The following is a 14,936-nucleotide window of genomic DNA, read 5'->3' as shown; positions in this document are numbered from 1 at the left end:
TTCAAAGGTCTAGGTAAATGTCTTCAAGAGGTCTTGAATGCAAGCTACTGGGATCTGCTGGTCTAAAGGCTCTGTCTGCACACACTTGAGGTCCTTGCATTGAATATGATATAATTTATTTCCAAGATACGTTTATTGAGCACTTCTGTTTGTCTTGATGCCAACCTTTTGTCCATTTTAGCAGACTTCTCCTTCTGCCACACATTCTGTCTTTTCAAATTGGTATCTTTCTTTGTCCTCACAGCAAAACAAGAAGGCACCTGCAGTGGGTGAACATGCCACATCTTACTGTGTGACTGTATTATATGCACTGGCTTGTATGGATTGCTGCCTCCTGACTACTGATGGGGGGAAAGGCTTTGATGAATGTGTAGTATAGACCCACATTGGTGTGAAGTTTAAACCTTTAGTCTTTGAGACTAGTTCAGTGACATTGCAGAGAAATCTAATATTGTATTGTCAAGGAAACATTTTTTTTCCGAGATTGATTACACAGACTGACAGGTAGCACTTCTATTATTGTTGTAGAGGGTGTCAGGAATAACATTCTACATAGTACCTCCTGTCAGGGTTTATCAGTGAGCAGTGTGTTCTGTCTCCAGAATAAATCAAATGCTTGAATTCAGGCATGGAATTTAGCTGTGTCCCAGTTAAGGCACTAAAGACTGGGTGCTGAAGGTGGAGTACTGACCTAAGCACTTGGATGCCTGTGGGAAGCTAATTTCATACAAATAAAAACATTTAACAGCTGTGCAGGGAATGGAAAGCTGCCTGGTGGAAGAGAACCCGGGGGTACTGGTCAACAGCAACTGAGCCAGAGTACAAAGGTGGCCAAGAAGGCCAATGGCATCCTGGCCTGGATCAGCAATGTGGCCAGCAGGACCAGGGCAGGGATTGCGCCCCTGTACTTGGCACTGGTGAGGCACACCTCAGCCGTGTGTCCAGTTCTTGGTCCCTCACTACAAGGACTCTGAGGTGCTGGAGCATGTTCAGAGAAGGGCAAGGAGCTGGGGAAGGGTCTGCTGAGAGAGTTGGGGCTGTTTAGTCTGGAGAAAAGGAGGCTCAGGGAAGACATTATCACCCTCTACAACTGCCTAAAAGAGGGTGGAGCCAGGTTGGGGTCAGTCCCTTCTCCCAGGTAACAGGTGATAGCACAAGAAGAAAATGTCCTCAGGTTGCACTTGGAGAAGTTTAGGCTGGATAGTAGGAAAAAATTCTGTACAAGAGGCCTGTAGTGCTTTGTTAATGTGTGAGTCCTCTCGTACTGAGAGCGTTGTACTACAGCTTTCAACCCACAGCAGAGCTACAACATCTACCCTTGAGGGGCAAGCAACTGAAAGCAGCCCATTGGGTGGGATGAAGTTTTAGGCTGTGCTTTTGAGTAGTAAGCTGTACTGGTTAACCAAATATCTCTAGAGTTTGGTACTGAAGTTAGGTCATTAAGCTGGCTTTATTCCATTATCACTTCTTCCATTTTTCCATTACCATCAGGTATTTTTTCATTTGAAGTTAATGCTATAACTAGTAAATGTCTCTGTTTATGAGTAGACAGTATATCTGAACTGGAAGTTTGTAGGGAGTTTCAGTAGCCAGATGATACCAAGACAAAACTTATAAGAGCCCGTAACACTGCTGGCTGTCAGGCTGTATAACTCTAAAATTGTATTTACTTCTTTTTACCAGGCTACTGTAAGTACTGGCTGAGAGAGGCAACTCTGCTTTAGAAAAACTGTACAAGCTTCTTCTTAGCCTAATCCTTATGTCTATATTTGATGTAAAGCACTGTTTCCAGATGCAAAATGGGATTAACTTGTGGGAATTCTGAATGTGCCATTCACCCCTAGTGAATTCTTTCCATCTGTCTTTCTGTTTTGTTAAGAAATATCAGTTTCTCAGTTCTTGTTGCTCTAATTCTTTTTTTATTTCAAAAGCTAAGTGTACTAGGTCTAGCTGGGATTGAGTTAAGACCACTACAGTAAACTAATGTAATTTAGTGATATTTTTTTAAACAAAATTAAATGCAATTTCAAAAGCAGCTTCTTAGACTTGCAGTACTTATTTTCAACATGGAAAAATGGTAATCTTAATTCTTCCATCCAGTCTTCATATAGCACTAAGATGTAAAATATCAGAAAACATGTTCCTTGTGACTTGTTAATATAATTGAAAGGAATGCTCGGCTGAATCCTGCTTTCTGTAACCTTGTTATGTGATATTCCTCAGTTAAAGTGTATCACTGCTTTCATGGGCCTCTTGCCTCTGGCTTTTTTTCTTGTTATCAGGTTTCTTGTAACTTTTCAATGCATGCAAGTGAGGGTATTTTGTAGTATGGTTATGAGGATTACAATTGTGTGTGTGGGCATTATCTCTTCCCTTTCTCCCCAAGTTTTAGCTGCTGATTAAAGGGCCACTGGTTATCAAAGTGACACAGCTTTATTTCTGGATCTAATACATTTTAAAATGATGATATGTCAGATTGTGCAGAATTAATAATATTTTATTATTATTATTCATTTATTTGTGCCTCACTACGACATTTCCTAGTAACGAATTGTCCCTAAAGTATTTATCTATTATAATAATAGGAAAAGTGAGTTGATTATTAAAAAAGGAAAAAAAATAAGTGTCCCTGTTAATATATCTTGGTTTTTTACCAGTCACATAAACAAGAACACTATACATGTAGCTTCTAAAGCAAATGAGGTTTTTCTTTTTTTTTTTTTTTTTTTCTTTTTAACTCGGTAGGCATTTTGTCAGCAGTGCCAGTTTGCTGAAGCCTTGGTTTGATACAAAGTTTAAAGATTCAGGTTTGTTAGCTCCAGGGTAGTGATCTATCTTCTTCTGAGGTTCAGCCACTAGAGGGGGTGTAAACCACCCTCTCTATGTAACTAAGGCTTGTACCAGCTGACAAAAACTCGTCTTCAGGCTTGTGTGGCTGCTGCTTGTTGTGGAAACATACTTTGTTAAGGTGTCTCATTTCATAATCTTCTGGTTTTGTTGTTGTTATTTCTAAAGTGAGACAAGGTTTAAGGATAATTATTCAGAAATATTGATATAGTTTAACCATCTGAGTAACTTTCCTTTGCAGGTGATCTTGTGAATTAGTGTACCATCAATGATGGCAGAACATCCACCGTTACTGGATACCACTTCAATTATAAGTAGTGAAATCCCTCTTCTGACTTCCCCTATTGTTAGTGGAGATGGAGCACAACAGGTAAGGAAACTTCAGTACTTATTTTTTTCCTTCCAACACATCACTGACATGTTGACATTGTAAAAGATAGTAATCCTTCATCTGGAGTATATTTGTGCAGCTTTAGGTGTACACGTGTGTTAGTGATTGAGATGAGGGCAGAACTGGTGCAGAGATAAGATTTGTAAGAAGTATGAAGCAGAAAAGCTGTGTTGTGGAAGAACTTCTTCGTGGAAGAATGGGACCAAACAGCTGCCAAGTTGTCAAGCCATGATTATGTCTTAGTTTGGAAGTTATGTATTTATATTACTGCATGATCTTATTTAGGCGAATAAACCTTTCCCTATGGTAGAACATAATAGCTGAGGCACAACATATGCTAATAACTATGATCTCCAGACTGACACTTGCTTACAGCTGGGTAGCTTGAATGGTGGGACTTGCTTTTGTATGTTGATGTCTGCCTGGACACCTGTTGAGTTTGTATTTCTCAACAGCAGTTCAACCATCTAGTGCATCAGGTGCTTCACTCAGATTTGTGTCACTTGTTCATGATGTACTTTGTCCAATCATCCAGATCTTTAAAGAAGATTGTAGTACTTGTCTGGCCCAGTGTCAGCCACTGCAGTAGGTGACCAGTGGATGGCTGCCTGCTAGACTTTGCACTGCTGATTACAGCATTTCAAGACTGGCGTTTGGTCCAGTTTTCAGTCTGCCTTGGTGCCTATGCTCTGTCTGTGCTTCATCAGTTTCTGTGGTATTCAAAAGTGTCAAAAGCCTTGCTGAAGTCATGGTAAACATTAGCTATGCTCTCCCCTCATTCATCAACCTAGTAATTTCACTCTGGAAGGCCATCCAGCTTTGTCTGGCATGATTTACCCTTTGTGAATCCATAGTGACTACCCCAAATCACTTTTTTGTCTTTAACACATTTGGAAATGACTTCTAGAAAGCCTTGTCCACTCATCTTCCCAGAGCTAAAGGTGATCTTGACCAGTTTTTAGCTCCCTGGGTCCTCCTCCTTGCCCTTTTTGGAAGATTGCACTGGTGTTTGCTTTTTTCTAATCCTTGGGAACTTCCCCTGTTCACCATGACCTTTCAAACATAGTTGATACTGAGTTACTTGTTCTGCCCTCTGTAAAGATAGGTCTCTCAGGCTGTTCTGTCAAGCTTATGCTGTAATCATGCAAGATTTTGAGTCTTATGTGAGTTTAAATGTTCTTTTGGATATACATTTTCTTTAAAATGTTGTCTCTTTCTCCTGCCAAGGAAGATTAAAACTGGAAAAAAAGCAAAGTATTTCTTCAAATAAATGAATCTGTGGGAGTTTGTGTTAATCTTCTAATGGAAAAAACAACATATATGCTGTTGTTGTCCGTCCTGTTTCATTTAAAACAAAAGGCAGCTCATTACGACTACTTTCTAAAGTGGGACTGGTAATAATCGCGTGTATTTTTAAAAAGAGAATTTTCACTGGGCATTGGTCATCAATAAAGAAAGTAATTTTCTTTTCTTTCCCCATTTCGTGATAACTGGCAGTTATACACCACAATGTGTGTTTGTTCAGTGGCAGGAAACTTCTGTGGAAACCCTTATTGCAGGTAGAAAATACTTTGTATATCTGAAATATGGGAAATCCAGAATGGCAGGGACTGTGTTGTGTGTCAAGGTTGCCCAGTTAAGACTTAGGCCACAGAAAGGTCAGGCAGCTGCTTATTTATTTAAAAGAGTCTTAAAATCATGTATGCTTGTTTTATATAGTACTTATGAAAGGGGTAGATACTGCATTTGAATATATGATGTATTCAAGTACAAAACACTGTACTGTTGAGTCTTTTTTTAAATGTTAAACTTGAATATTAGTTCATTGTATTCCCTTGTTTTCCCTTGAACTTTGAAACTATAAGAAGGAAGAGGACTTTTGCCTTTATGATGGAGTTACTAATTTTTCTGTAAGTCTTTTTACTTAGCTACCGTACACACATTTTGTAGTGGTTACTTCCTTGATGTATGAAAAGTACTTCTCCAGTGTATTTTGTAACAGCATTGGTGTTGGATTGCATAAAATATAACTTAACCTGTAGAGCTCACAAAATTTGTACTCCTGCAATCAAAATTCAAAGCTGCATTGTCCATGTAAAGAAACGGATATTTTCTTCTGTGTTCATAGCGTGTAAGTTGGTCTGTAACTGAACTAATTTGTTTTAGTCAGTCCTGACTGAAAAGGTATTGAAAACCAGTAGAAAATTGGTTATTTAGGTATTTTGCTTCTGAAAACCAGTAGGAGATTCCTTATTTAACTATTTTGCTTCTATGTTGGTATTTTCTATGTTAGACTAGCTAACTGTATACTAATCTTGAAAGTTTTTATTCAGCTGTAAAGCATCTGAGGATTTTTTAAATCAATTTACCCCTTCTTACATTTTACCAGAAATAACTCTTGTAATTATGGTGACTTAGGTTGTTTATACTGCATAACTGAGTTACCAGACGGATACAGACCATTCCGTACTTTTCTGGAACAGTTCATATCTTCAAGATAATCTATTTCAAATACTTGAAGTTCTGCTAGCAGTGTAAATGTGAAATAGCAGTACAAATATTTGAACATGTTAAGATGAAAGGTCATATGCTTCAAACAGCGGAAGTGTCTGATCAGGTTAAAGCTGTAACTTTCCACCATGTTTTAAAACAAAACAATCCACGAAGTTAGAGGGTTGTGTGAGTGTTCAGTCAGAAAACATGGGAAACTTAAACTGTGTGGATGTTTGTATGTCACTCAGTGCTGTTGTGGGAGATTGCCTGGTTCCCTGTCCCACAGAACAAGGGACTACTGTTAGTTTCATAGGATAAAACCAGTGAAAAGAAAAGGCAGAGACCAAGCCTGCTGGCTCTTCCTCCTCTGTTAAGCACAGAAGTACTGCTTGATTTTACTCCTTCCTATCACTGTGTTCAGCATGAGGGGATAAGGTACTTCTTATGTCTTGATGGTGAGTAAGGTTGTAGATGGAGAATGGAGCAGATCTATAGGATCTATGATAGAAACCAAGTGAAACTGGGAAGACATGGTATGAGGCAGAAATGCTTAAGGGTTTTTCACATAAGAGTAACTAGTGCAGTGATGCTTTAGTGATTTTTGCTGAGGCTGGACAGGAAGGATGTGCTTGATTATGTGAGTCCTGATTTGGTGGAAGGAGAGGAAAATAAGAGGCAAGAGTTCAAACTACTTTAACACACTTATGTTAAATTGTTTTGGAAAGTTGCTACAGCACCCAGTGCTATTCCAAAACAAATCAGTAAATTGCTGACACAAGTGTGCAGCAGCCAAGGAGTTCTGGACCCTCAGAGTACCTTCCCACTAAAGCTAACAGTTGCAAAGTGAGACATTCCTGTATGACCTATGTGTCCTTTATTACCAGAAAATATAGATAGCACTCTCAAAGTGCTTGTTAACCATTTCCTTTTCTCTGGGGAATGGGACACAGTGTTTGACCTTTAGTTGACTTTATTTCTTGGCAAGGTATAGGGGTAAAGTAACACTTTTAGCTTGGGAGGTTGGATGCTTATCCTCCAAATTTTATTGAGAAATTTAGATGTTTTGGTGAGTTTTCCAAAAATCCCACTCTGTGTGTCTATATGTGTTGTGTGTGTGTGTATATTGTGTGTGGGTTAAAGTAGGTATTTAACATCAAATCTACAGGTTAGTGTTCCTAAAACCAATTTCTTCTTTAAATATTTAAACCTCTGATATTAAAGTTGTTACTATTCACCTGTTGTCATAGGAGGATGCCTTCAGTCAGCAGAGTAATAGATGGCTATAAAACAAATTAAGTAATCCCCTTTTTTGGCTTTCAGATTGTTTACATATGTGGCATTACAGCAAAATATAATGGTGAAGATGGTATTGGGAAATATAAATCTAGACTAGATTGCTAAATGAGTTGCTAGGTTTTTGTTCTGGCACTTCTGCTTCTGAGAACCATATGGTACATTATCAAGTTCCAGCTTGCTTTGGTTTCATCTTGCTGCTGAAAATCAAGCCGAGAACTGCAATATGTTTCATGATCTTTTTTCTCAATAAGAAAAAAAAAAAAAGTGTTAAAAGTTGTTTAACAAAATATAGCATTATAACTGTTCTCACTTTCCATATTGTGCTCTTTTCCTTCCTTTTATCTCTGCTTTGATTTCACAGAACAGAGTATGGGCATGGCTGCTTCTGTCGTTTTTGCCTTTTGTTGTTTTTTTTTTCTTTTGTACTTCCCTTTTGGCTCTATTGAATTAGCAGATATGTCTAATTTCTCATTTTGGAGGTTCATTGAAGTTTGTTTTGGTTGACAATTTTTCTTCCATTGTTCAGTGACTTCATAGCACTGAAGCGCAGCAGAAGTGTGTTCAGTGGAACCATTGGAACTCTCAGGCATGCAGTGCTTCAGTGCCAGCTTATGGAACCTCATTATCAAGCTGTATTTTTCCTCAGGATTGATTAGTACTTTTGTGTAGCAACCATCACTGCAAAATACATAATCAAACGTATATGAGACATTCCTTATGCAGAAAAATCTTTTCCATGGAAGTTTTTTTAACTGCTTGTTGGCTATGATTAAAAAAAAAAAATTATCACAAAGAAAAGCTAAAAATATGTGAGTTTTGATGACTCAGGGTTAGTAGAGACCTTCTCTATCTGACTTAATCATGTTTTTTAGTTAGGAAGGGTGAAGTTTTTCTTAGTTAAGTGTAAAATTTTTTTTGTGCCTTAGAGATCAGATTTTTTTCCAGTTTATTTAAACTGTATCCTTGATTGCAGGTGCATTGAAAACTTGCATTAAATTTCCTAGAAGAAGCCAGAATCCTCAGCAGAAAGTGAGGATTCAAAATTCTTTGATGTGTAGTAATGTATGAATACTATGCTGCTTTTGTTGAGAAGAAAGCAGCAACAGATTTATTGCACAATTTATACTACCATTCAGATATGTTTATTTTAATATTTTCTGTTTGAAAATACATGTAGAAACAAGAGTGAAGGCTGTGTAGTTCATAGCCTTTTCTGTTTCTATTTGGTATGAACATTCGTGGAATGAAGCATCCTCATAAAACTTTTCAGTAATTGTCCTTTCTCTCTAAAATGTCTGTTTTCATGTGCATGATATGAATTCTAGATTAATTTTGGTCTCTGATACAGGGGATTCCTCCCAAGATACTTGAGGCATTCAGCCCCTGTTGAATTAAACTGTTCAGAAACTGACATTTGGGAGAATTGGATGACACATGAAAATTGAATTTGGAGTCAGTTAGTCACTGCAGGTTGCTAATACAGTCAATGGGGAGAAATAAGCATGTCCAGAAGATGATGCCTTTCGTGGTGTACAAAGGTGACTAAAGATCTGTACTTTTTTGTTCTCTCTCCCTCTTTTTATGAGGTGAGAAGGTGCAAATTGCCTTGAGCTATAAGCATTGAAGTAGCTTCATTTTTTCTGTGCAGTCTGCTGCAAATGGGTCTGGTTGTTGGGTCTGTGTGCTCATCCATCAATAGGGTTTGGAAGGATATAGTTATGCCTGAATAGTGTCCAGGCATGTCCCCATCTCTGCCTTCCCCTGTGATATGGGACTCTTAATGCCGAGTAAGCCATGACCTGAATGGCAGACTCCAAGACCTACAAAGTCACCCCAAGCACTTACCTATGTTTCTTCAAATCCACTCTTAAAATACGTGAGAATTGCACTCTTGGCAAATAAGTTATCTGAGGTGCACCCTCTGCTAGCTGAAACTTGTTTTTTCCCTAGGAAGCATTTCTTAACTGAGACAGTGGTCAAATGCTGGAACAGGCTTTCTAGAGTTGTAGCCAAAGTCCCAAACCTATCAGTATTTTAAGAGGCATTTGGACAATGCCCTTAACTTGGTCAGCCCTCAATCAGTCAGGCAGTTGGACTAGATTATCATCACAGGTCCCTTCCCAATAAAGTAGTCTGTCATATTCTATTTCCTAGAGATTGAGACTTGGCCGTAAGTGGGTAAAGTCTATGAGCCCTCTGTATGTTACAGAATTATTAACTTTATAGAGCAGGCAGAATGACATTCTCTAGAAACAGACTCAGACTGTAGTTTACATTCTATAGCAAAAAATGGCAGTTGGCTTTGTTTTTTCTCCCTCTCTTTTTAAAGTAGAGGATAAAATACATGGGAAAGGATTGGGGTTGTAGAGATTTCTTCCACCAAGTCCTTGGTCCATTACTGACTAAGTCATTCCAATCTGATCTAATTGAGATATAACTTTTAATTTCTCTTCCAGCTCAAGTTTGTATTGTCACACTGTTTTGATAGACAGTGGTGGCCATATTTACACAAAACTGGGTATATAGGCTACTTTTTCATGGTAAAAAAGGCTTCTTTAGAAATGGTATTGGATTTCTTAACATTTGATTTTTTTTTAAGTAAATGCTATTTTTAATAACTAGAAAACACTGTTCTTCCTTTGGTGCTTCCTTTTATACTGTATTTAGGATAAAAAAAATAAACATATCCATCAGTCTTAAATGTTATGGACTTTTAACTTGCTGTATCAGCAAACAGGATTCTGAGCTGTCAGAAGCAATGCTGGGAAATATAAAATATTTTTCCAGTCCATAATACATTTGGACTGTTGCAAATAGGCAGATTGATCAGGGAGGATGCCTCGAGAGGGGACTAGCCCCTGTGAAGTATTAGCTGAAACCTTAGTTAGCTGTTGCTACCCATTTACTGTGCAGTGTGAGCTCTGTTTCTCATCCACTTCCGCTTAGCATCATGAAGCTGAATTCCTAGGGGCTTCAAACAGCAAATCATGAAATGAGAATGATCTGATTGAAGTATTACAGTTTTTATTTTTAGAGGTTGATGTGTCTAACCACAAGCCGTGACCAGATGCCTCAGAAAGTTCCAGAGTTCAGTGACTGCCCTAACACTGCTTCCTTCTAATTCCCTGTAAACATGGATTAGCTTAAAACTTTGAAGCCCAAATGTTTGTCTGTTGCATTATCCAGATTCCTTGAAACACTGCTGTTATCTTTATGTTTATACTTTTGCTGATTTAAAGATATAATAGTGGTATTATTTTAAGCAGCAAATTTTCTGTGCACTATCTGCTAACCACAGACTGTGGAAATGCTAATGAGACAGATTGGGTTTGCTGTAAATGAGGCAAATAAAACTTTGCTTAGGCAAGCTGTGAGAACTGAGAATGTGAAAGAGAAGAGACAGAGAAGAAGCAAGTAGATCAAAATTGTAATTATTTCTTAATACTAAAGAATGAGACAGAGGCTGTGGAATGTTCACTGATTGGCACTGTTATATGTGGACACTAACAAGTTTTGAATGTTTATCACTGACATTCAGTGCAGAACTTAACATTTATCTTTCACTGGTTCTTTTCAAAAAACTTTGTATTTTTACAAAACAAGGCTAGAAATCATCTTCGTCTCCCCTTCTCAGTGGTCACCTTTTTCACTGATCATCATCTACGTGAAAAGCAGGAGGAGAAGCACAGCTACAGTAAGAATTTAAAAAACTTTTCATGAATAAATTTGTTTTATAGGAAAAAAAAATCCCCAATTCTTGGATCTTTCCAGCCTGCCTTTCTACAAAGAGCAATGAAAGTTTATTGACATCTGTAGTTTTTGAATGCCAGTGCCAATGAACAGTCTCAGCATCTTTCCAATCTCCCTGTTTCCAGTTGCTCCTAGGGATATTCTGTCATCTTAGCACAATCAGTGGTGCTGACAATATCTTGTAGCAATGGTTAAAGAATAAATGTTTACTGCTTTTATTATCTGTCAGCTGCCTTTTAGAAAAATGATGCAGAATTACTTGATCTGTCCTCAGAAAATACAGGCCTTAGAAGCATGTCACTGGAAAGATGGCTTCTTTCACTCCCTTTTTTCCAAATATACAGCTACTTTCTATGTAAGCTGAAATCGTTTGGATTATATTTGTTTTTTTTTTAAATCCCAAGCATGTAAATTGCTATTGCAACATATTATGTAACAACTAATTCTGTATGGCTTTCCTCCCTCATCCTGAAATCCAAGATTTGTTGATGCCCTTTACTGCCCATATCTTTACTCTTCTTCATGAAGAAGGTTTTAAACTCCATATCTAGAGCAGTTAGATCCTTATAGTCAGTAATAGCAGATGCTAGGGTAGAGAATTGTCTAGTCATGGGAAACCTGTAAAATGGAATTTGCTCAAAAAAATACAGTGGAAAATAGATTTACAACTTTGGTGTTTAAGAGTGTTGCTTCACATTACTTGGACAAAGATCAAAGTCTATAGGGCTATTTACTTCTATAAATAGTGATGTTTTTGTCTGTCATTGATACTAAAACCAGAAGATCATTTAAAGTAAAAAAGAAAATTCTAGTATTTCCTTATAGATAACATGGAGATGTTGTGTGCTGAGTCTGCTATGAATTGGTGTGGTACAAAGCTTAATCTAAATTTTTCAAAATTCTTTATTGGTTATTAGCCAGTGTACATGTGGAGAGAGGAAGCTTTTATTAAGTTTAAAAGAAGATGGGAGGCAGAAAGATCTTTTGAAAGATGACTTCAAGAAAGAAGTACTTGGAAGTAACACTTCATGAAATTCTTAAGCCTTTGGCAATTTAAAACAATTTAAGGTACTGTTTTAATTTAGCTTTTATTACTGATGTCAGAAGTTCCTATTTAATAATCATATACTCTCTGTAAGGCCTGTTAGATCTTTTGCATTTTTCCATTTAATATGTTTTTTAAGTGATAGTGGGCTTGATTATGGAAAAGAGTAGTTCATAGCCTCATTAGCCTTGTTATGATATAAGCAGCAGATTTTGAACATACAGTCAATGGAAAAACAACTTGTGCTGTATTTGTAACTGACATCACCTTAGCTCGACCACAGATGTGATTCCATCTGGCAATTTCTGTGCTACTAATGAATAAAAACACTCAAGTCTTGCAGTATTTTTTGACCTAGTAGCATGCAGGAACTTATAAATACTATTGGACAAGCCCTACAAATGGGGATTCCGGCATAGGTGAGGTGACAAAGGCACAAATCACAGTAAATTGGTGTGGGAGCCACAGCAGTGTTAGTATCTTGAGTCTGCATCTAGTTTTCCTTGCTCACTGGATCACACTCTGTGGAGCCAACGTAGATGTAATGATTTTCATTGTAACAAAAGATGGGTGGAAAAACATCTGCTTTGAAAACTAAAAGTAGGTGGTTTTAATAATAAAATGATACTGGATATGAATAACTGGTACTTTTTGCCTGGAAAGCTTTTACTTGGTAAATAATTTCATGCTGATCAAATGTTAGGAATATGACTTGAAGTTAAAAGAAAGGAAAGTTACTTTATTTTAAATAGGCTGTGGGTTTGAGTCTTTTTACATAAAGGTGTCTGTGTCTTTGTACACTTACTTATTACATTTGAAGACATTAGATGTTAGTAATGTTAGAATTTTTTATACCTTAGATGACATTTAATCTGTAATCTCAGGTTGTTGCATTCTGAATAGCAAGACAATTTCAAAGCAGTTTTCTATGTCTTGTCTGCCTATGGTTCGGACTTAAACCAATGGTGCACAAGTGGTATTTGAAGTAATTTCTCACAAGAAGAGAGAGATGTGTGTTTTTCTCTGTGTAACTGTCTTTCTTCAGGTGAGGGTGTGCCAGTGGTCCCCTGCTGTTGTTGGGATTAAAAACCACAGATGTGAGGTTGCCAGAAAACAATACTGGATGTTTTCAGTTTAGCTCTGAAGTGGAGACTAATAGAGGGAAACCATATTTGTCAGCTATCTGAAATATCTTTAATATGAATATTTAATAAAGGTATTTCTGTCTATAGTATTATTTAGGGCAGACCTATGTAAATTATATAGCAAACTTCAGAAACATATTTCTTTCTTTTCATGTCTCTTAGTAAATGCACGGTATAAAGTAGCACAGTGTTTGAGGGAGTGCATTAGAATCCAGCTGATTATTTCTTTGCTATTTCTTTTTATTCTTTTACAGAGTATTTTTTTCCTCTCTTCTTTCTGGCTTACTTGAGAAATGAAGTCATAAACTGTATCGCAGATTATAAAGTCAGAAGTTGGTTCATCCTGAGTTAGTATAGCCTATCTGGGAATCAGGAGGCTAAATTAAAAATGCTCTTATAAAACAGCATATATTTGGAAGCTTTGTTCTCTTAAACCCGAACCTTCTGTTGACTGACGTTAGATGATCCAGAAGCAGATGCTGCAGCAGCTATTTGTTGATTTAGTTGCTATGGTGACATGATACATTCATGTACAGCAGGAAGCTCACTGTACATTGGCTAATTTGATAGGAAGGAAGGCTTGAGGTAGGTATTGCTGACTATATTGTTAATTGATCCTACCTTTCACATCCTGCCTCCACATGCTTGGCGGATGCACAGCTATAGAGGAAGGTGAAGGGAGATCCTGCTGCATGGCGTTCAGGTTTAGGTGCCCTGTTGACAGGAGGGGGGGCAGTGTTCCACACATCCCCGAAGATTACCTCAGTACTGAGTGAATGGAACAGATTGGAGCAGCCGGAGTGGTGCCTGTTGAATCTTCCTTCATCCTTTGTCACTGTGGTAGCACCAGTTGAATGAGAGAAATAAAAGGATGCGAGCAACAGTAAGTCAAAGTGTTAAGGCTTTTCAAATGGGTTATGAGATAAAGCATGTCACTAATTAACATCTTGATTGCAACTGTTAGTGGAGAAAAATGTAATTGTTCTGAATACATGCCCTAATGACAGAGCATAAATGTAGCTCTGCCTGGAAGTTGTGTCTTTTCTAGAAATACACCCTTTTATAATCTTGTTGCAGGTAGATTGTTAAAGATACAGTGTACATCTTACAAAGAGCTTGGCTGTACCACCCTCTTAACAGGTTTAGTGTTTTAAAATTTTTTGAAGTCAGAATGACCAAGAGTATAGCTATAATGTTTTCCTAAATTTGAAAAATATTCAAGAATTAATCTACCTTTGTCCTTTTGGGTAAAAATCTTCTCATGAGTACTGCTGAGCTAATTTCAGTTGCAGTATTTTTAGACAAACCACTGCTGTCTTTTTTTTTTTTCCCTGTTGATTTGCTTTAGCAGTGCATTTAGAAATACGATTTTGGTGAAGTCTTTCCATTATTTGTGATTGCTGACAATCTTTTGCTACTGACTCAGCATCTATAACCATTAATGCTAAATATAGATGTTTTAAGATGTTTTAATAATAAACAAAACAAAACAAAAAAAACAAACCCAAGCCTGAAACCCTCTTCTCTTTCCTAGTAAAACATCTCACAAAATAGTATTGTTTCTGCTAGTATAGAAATGGTTTGTGATTCTATTATCTTTAAATTACAGTTTTAAATGTCCGAGCAAACATTTTGGAACACTTATCATCTTGCTTTTTAGGAAGTTTGTTTGTAGAAAAAAATCCCCAAAACTCCCCATAGCCCCAAAAAACACACACATTCCCCCAAACCACTCCAGAATGAGGAAGAAACAGAACTCTGCTTTTTAGTAATATTGTTTTGCTCCAACTTGTAATCTTCCTTGGTGTACAGGAGCAGTCTCATACTATGTAGTTACATTTAAGTGTGCTTTAACCACAGTTTGTAATGTAACACATTCTTACTTCTTCATGTTATAGATATAATATTAATAATGACTAAAATTATTGTACCATGTTCTAGCTTGCCTCCCTCTTCCACTTTTTCCTTC

The 14,936-nt window shown here is 37.3% G+C and overlaps 1 protein-coding gene across 3 annotated transcripts in view; it reads left to right on the top strand.

Moving 5' to 3' along the window:
• The window catches only part of FNDC3A (fibronectin type III domain containing 3A), a 111,208-nt gene that overhangs the window by 13,852 nt on the left and 82,420 nt on the right, over positions 1 to 14,936 (top strand). For 2 of the 3 annotated variants that reach the window (XM_066544990.1, XM_066544989.1), the window contains exon 2: positions 3,089 to 3,217. In XM_066544990.1, the coding sequence (XP_066401087.1) occupies positions 3,116 to 3,217 (102 nt within the window). In that variant the 5' untranslated portion in view covers positions 3,089 to 3,115. Of the gene's footprint in view, positions 1 to 3,088; positions 3,218 to 13,563; positions 13,851 to 14,936 lie in introns of those variants that run through there. The other variant, XM_066544991.1, reaches the window with a different exon arrangement.

Source organism: Molothrus aeneus, chromosome 2 (genome assembly GCF_037042795.1).
Source record: "Molothrus aeneus isolate 106 chromosome 2, BPBGC_Maene_1.0, whole genome shotgun sequence".
Classification (NCBI taxonomy): domain Eukaryota; kingdom Metazoa; phylum Chordata; class Aves; order Passeriformes; family Icteridae; genus Molothrus; species Molothrus aeneus.
Note: the sequence above shows the minus strand (reverse complement) of the source record. Positions and strands in the feature narration are given on the sequence as shown.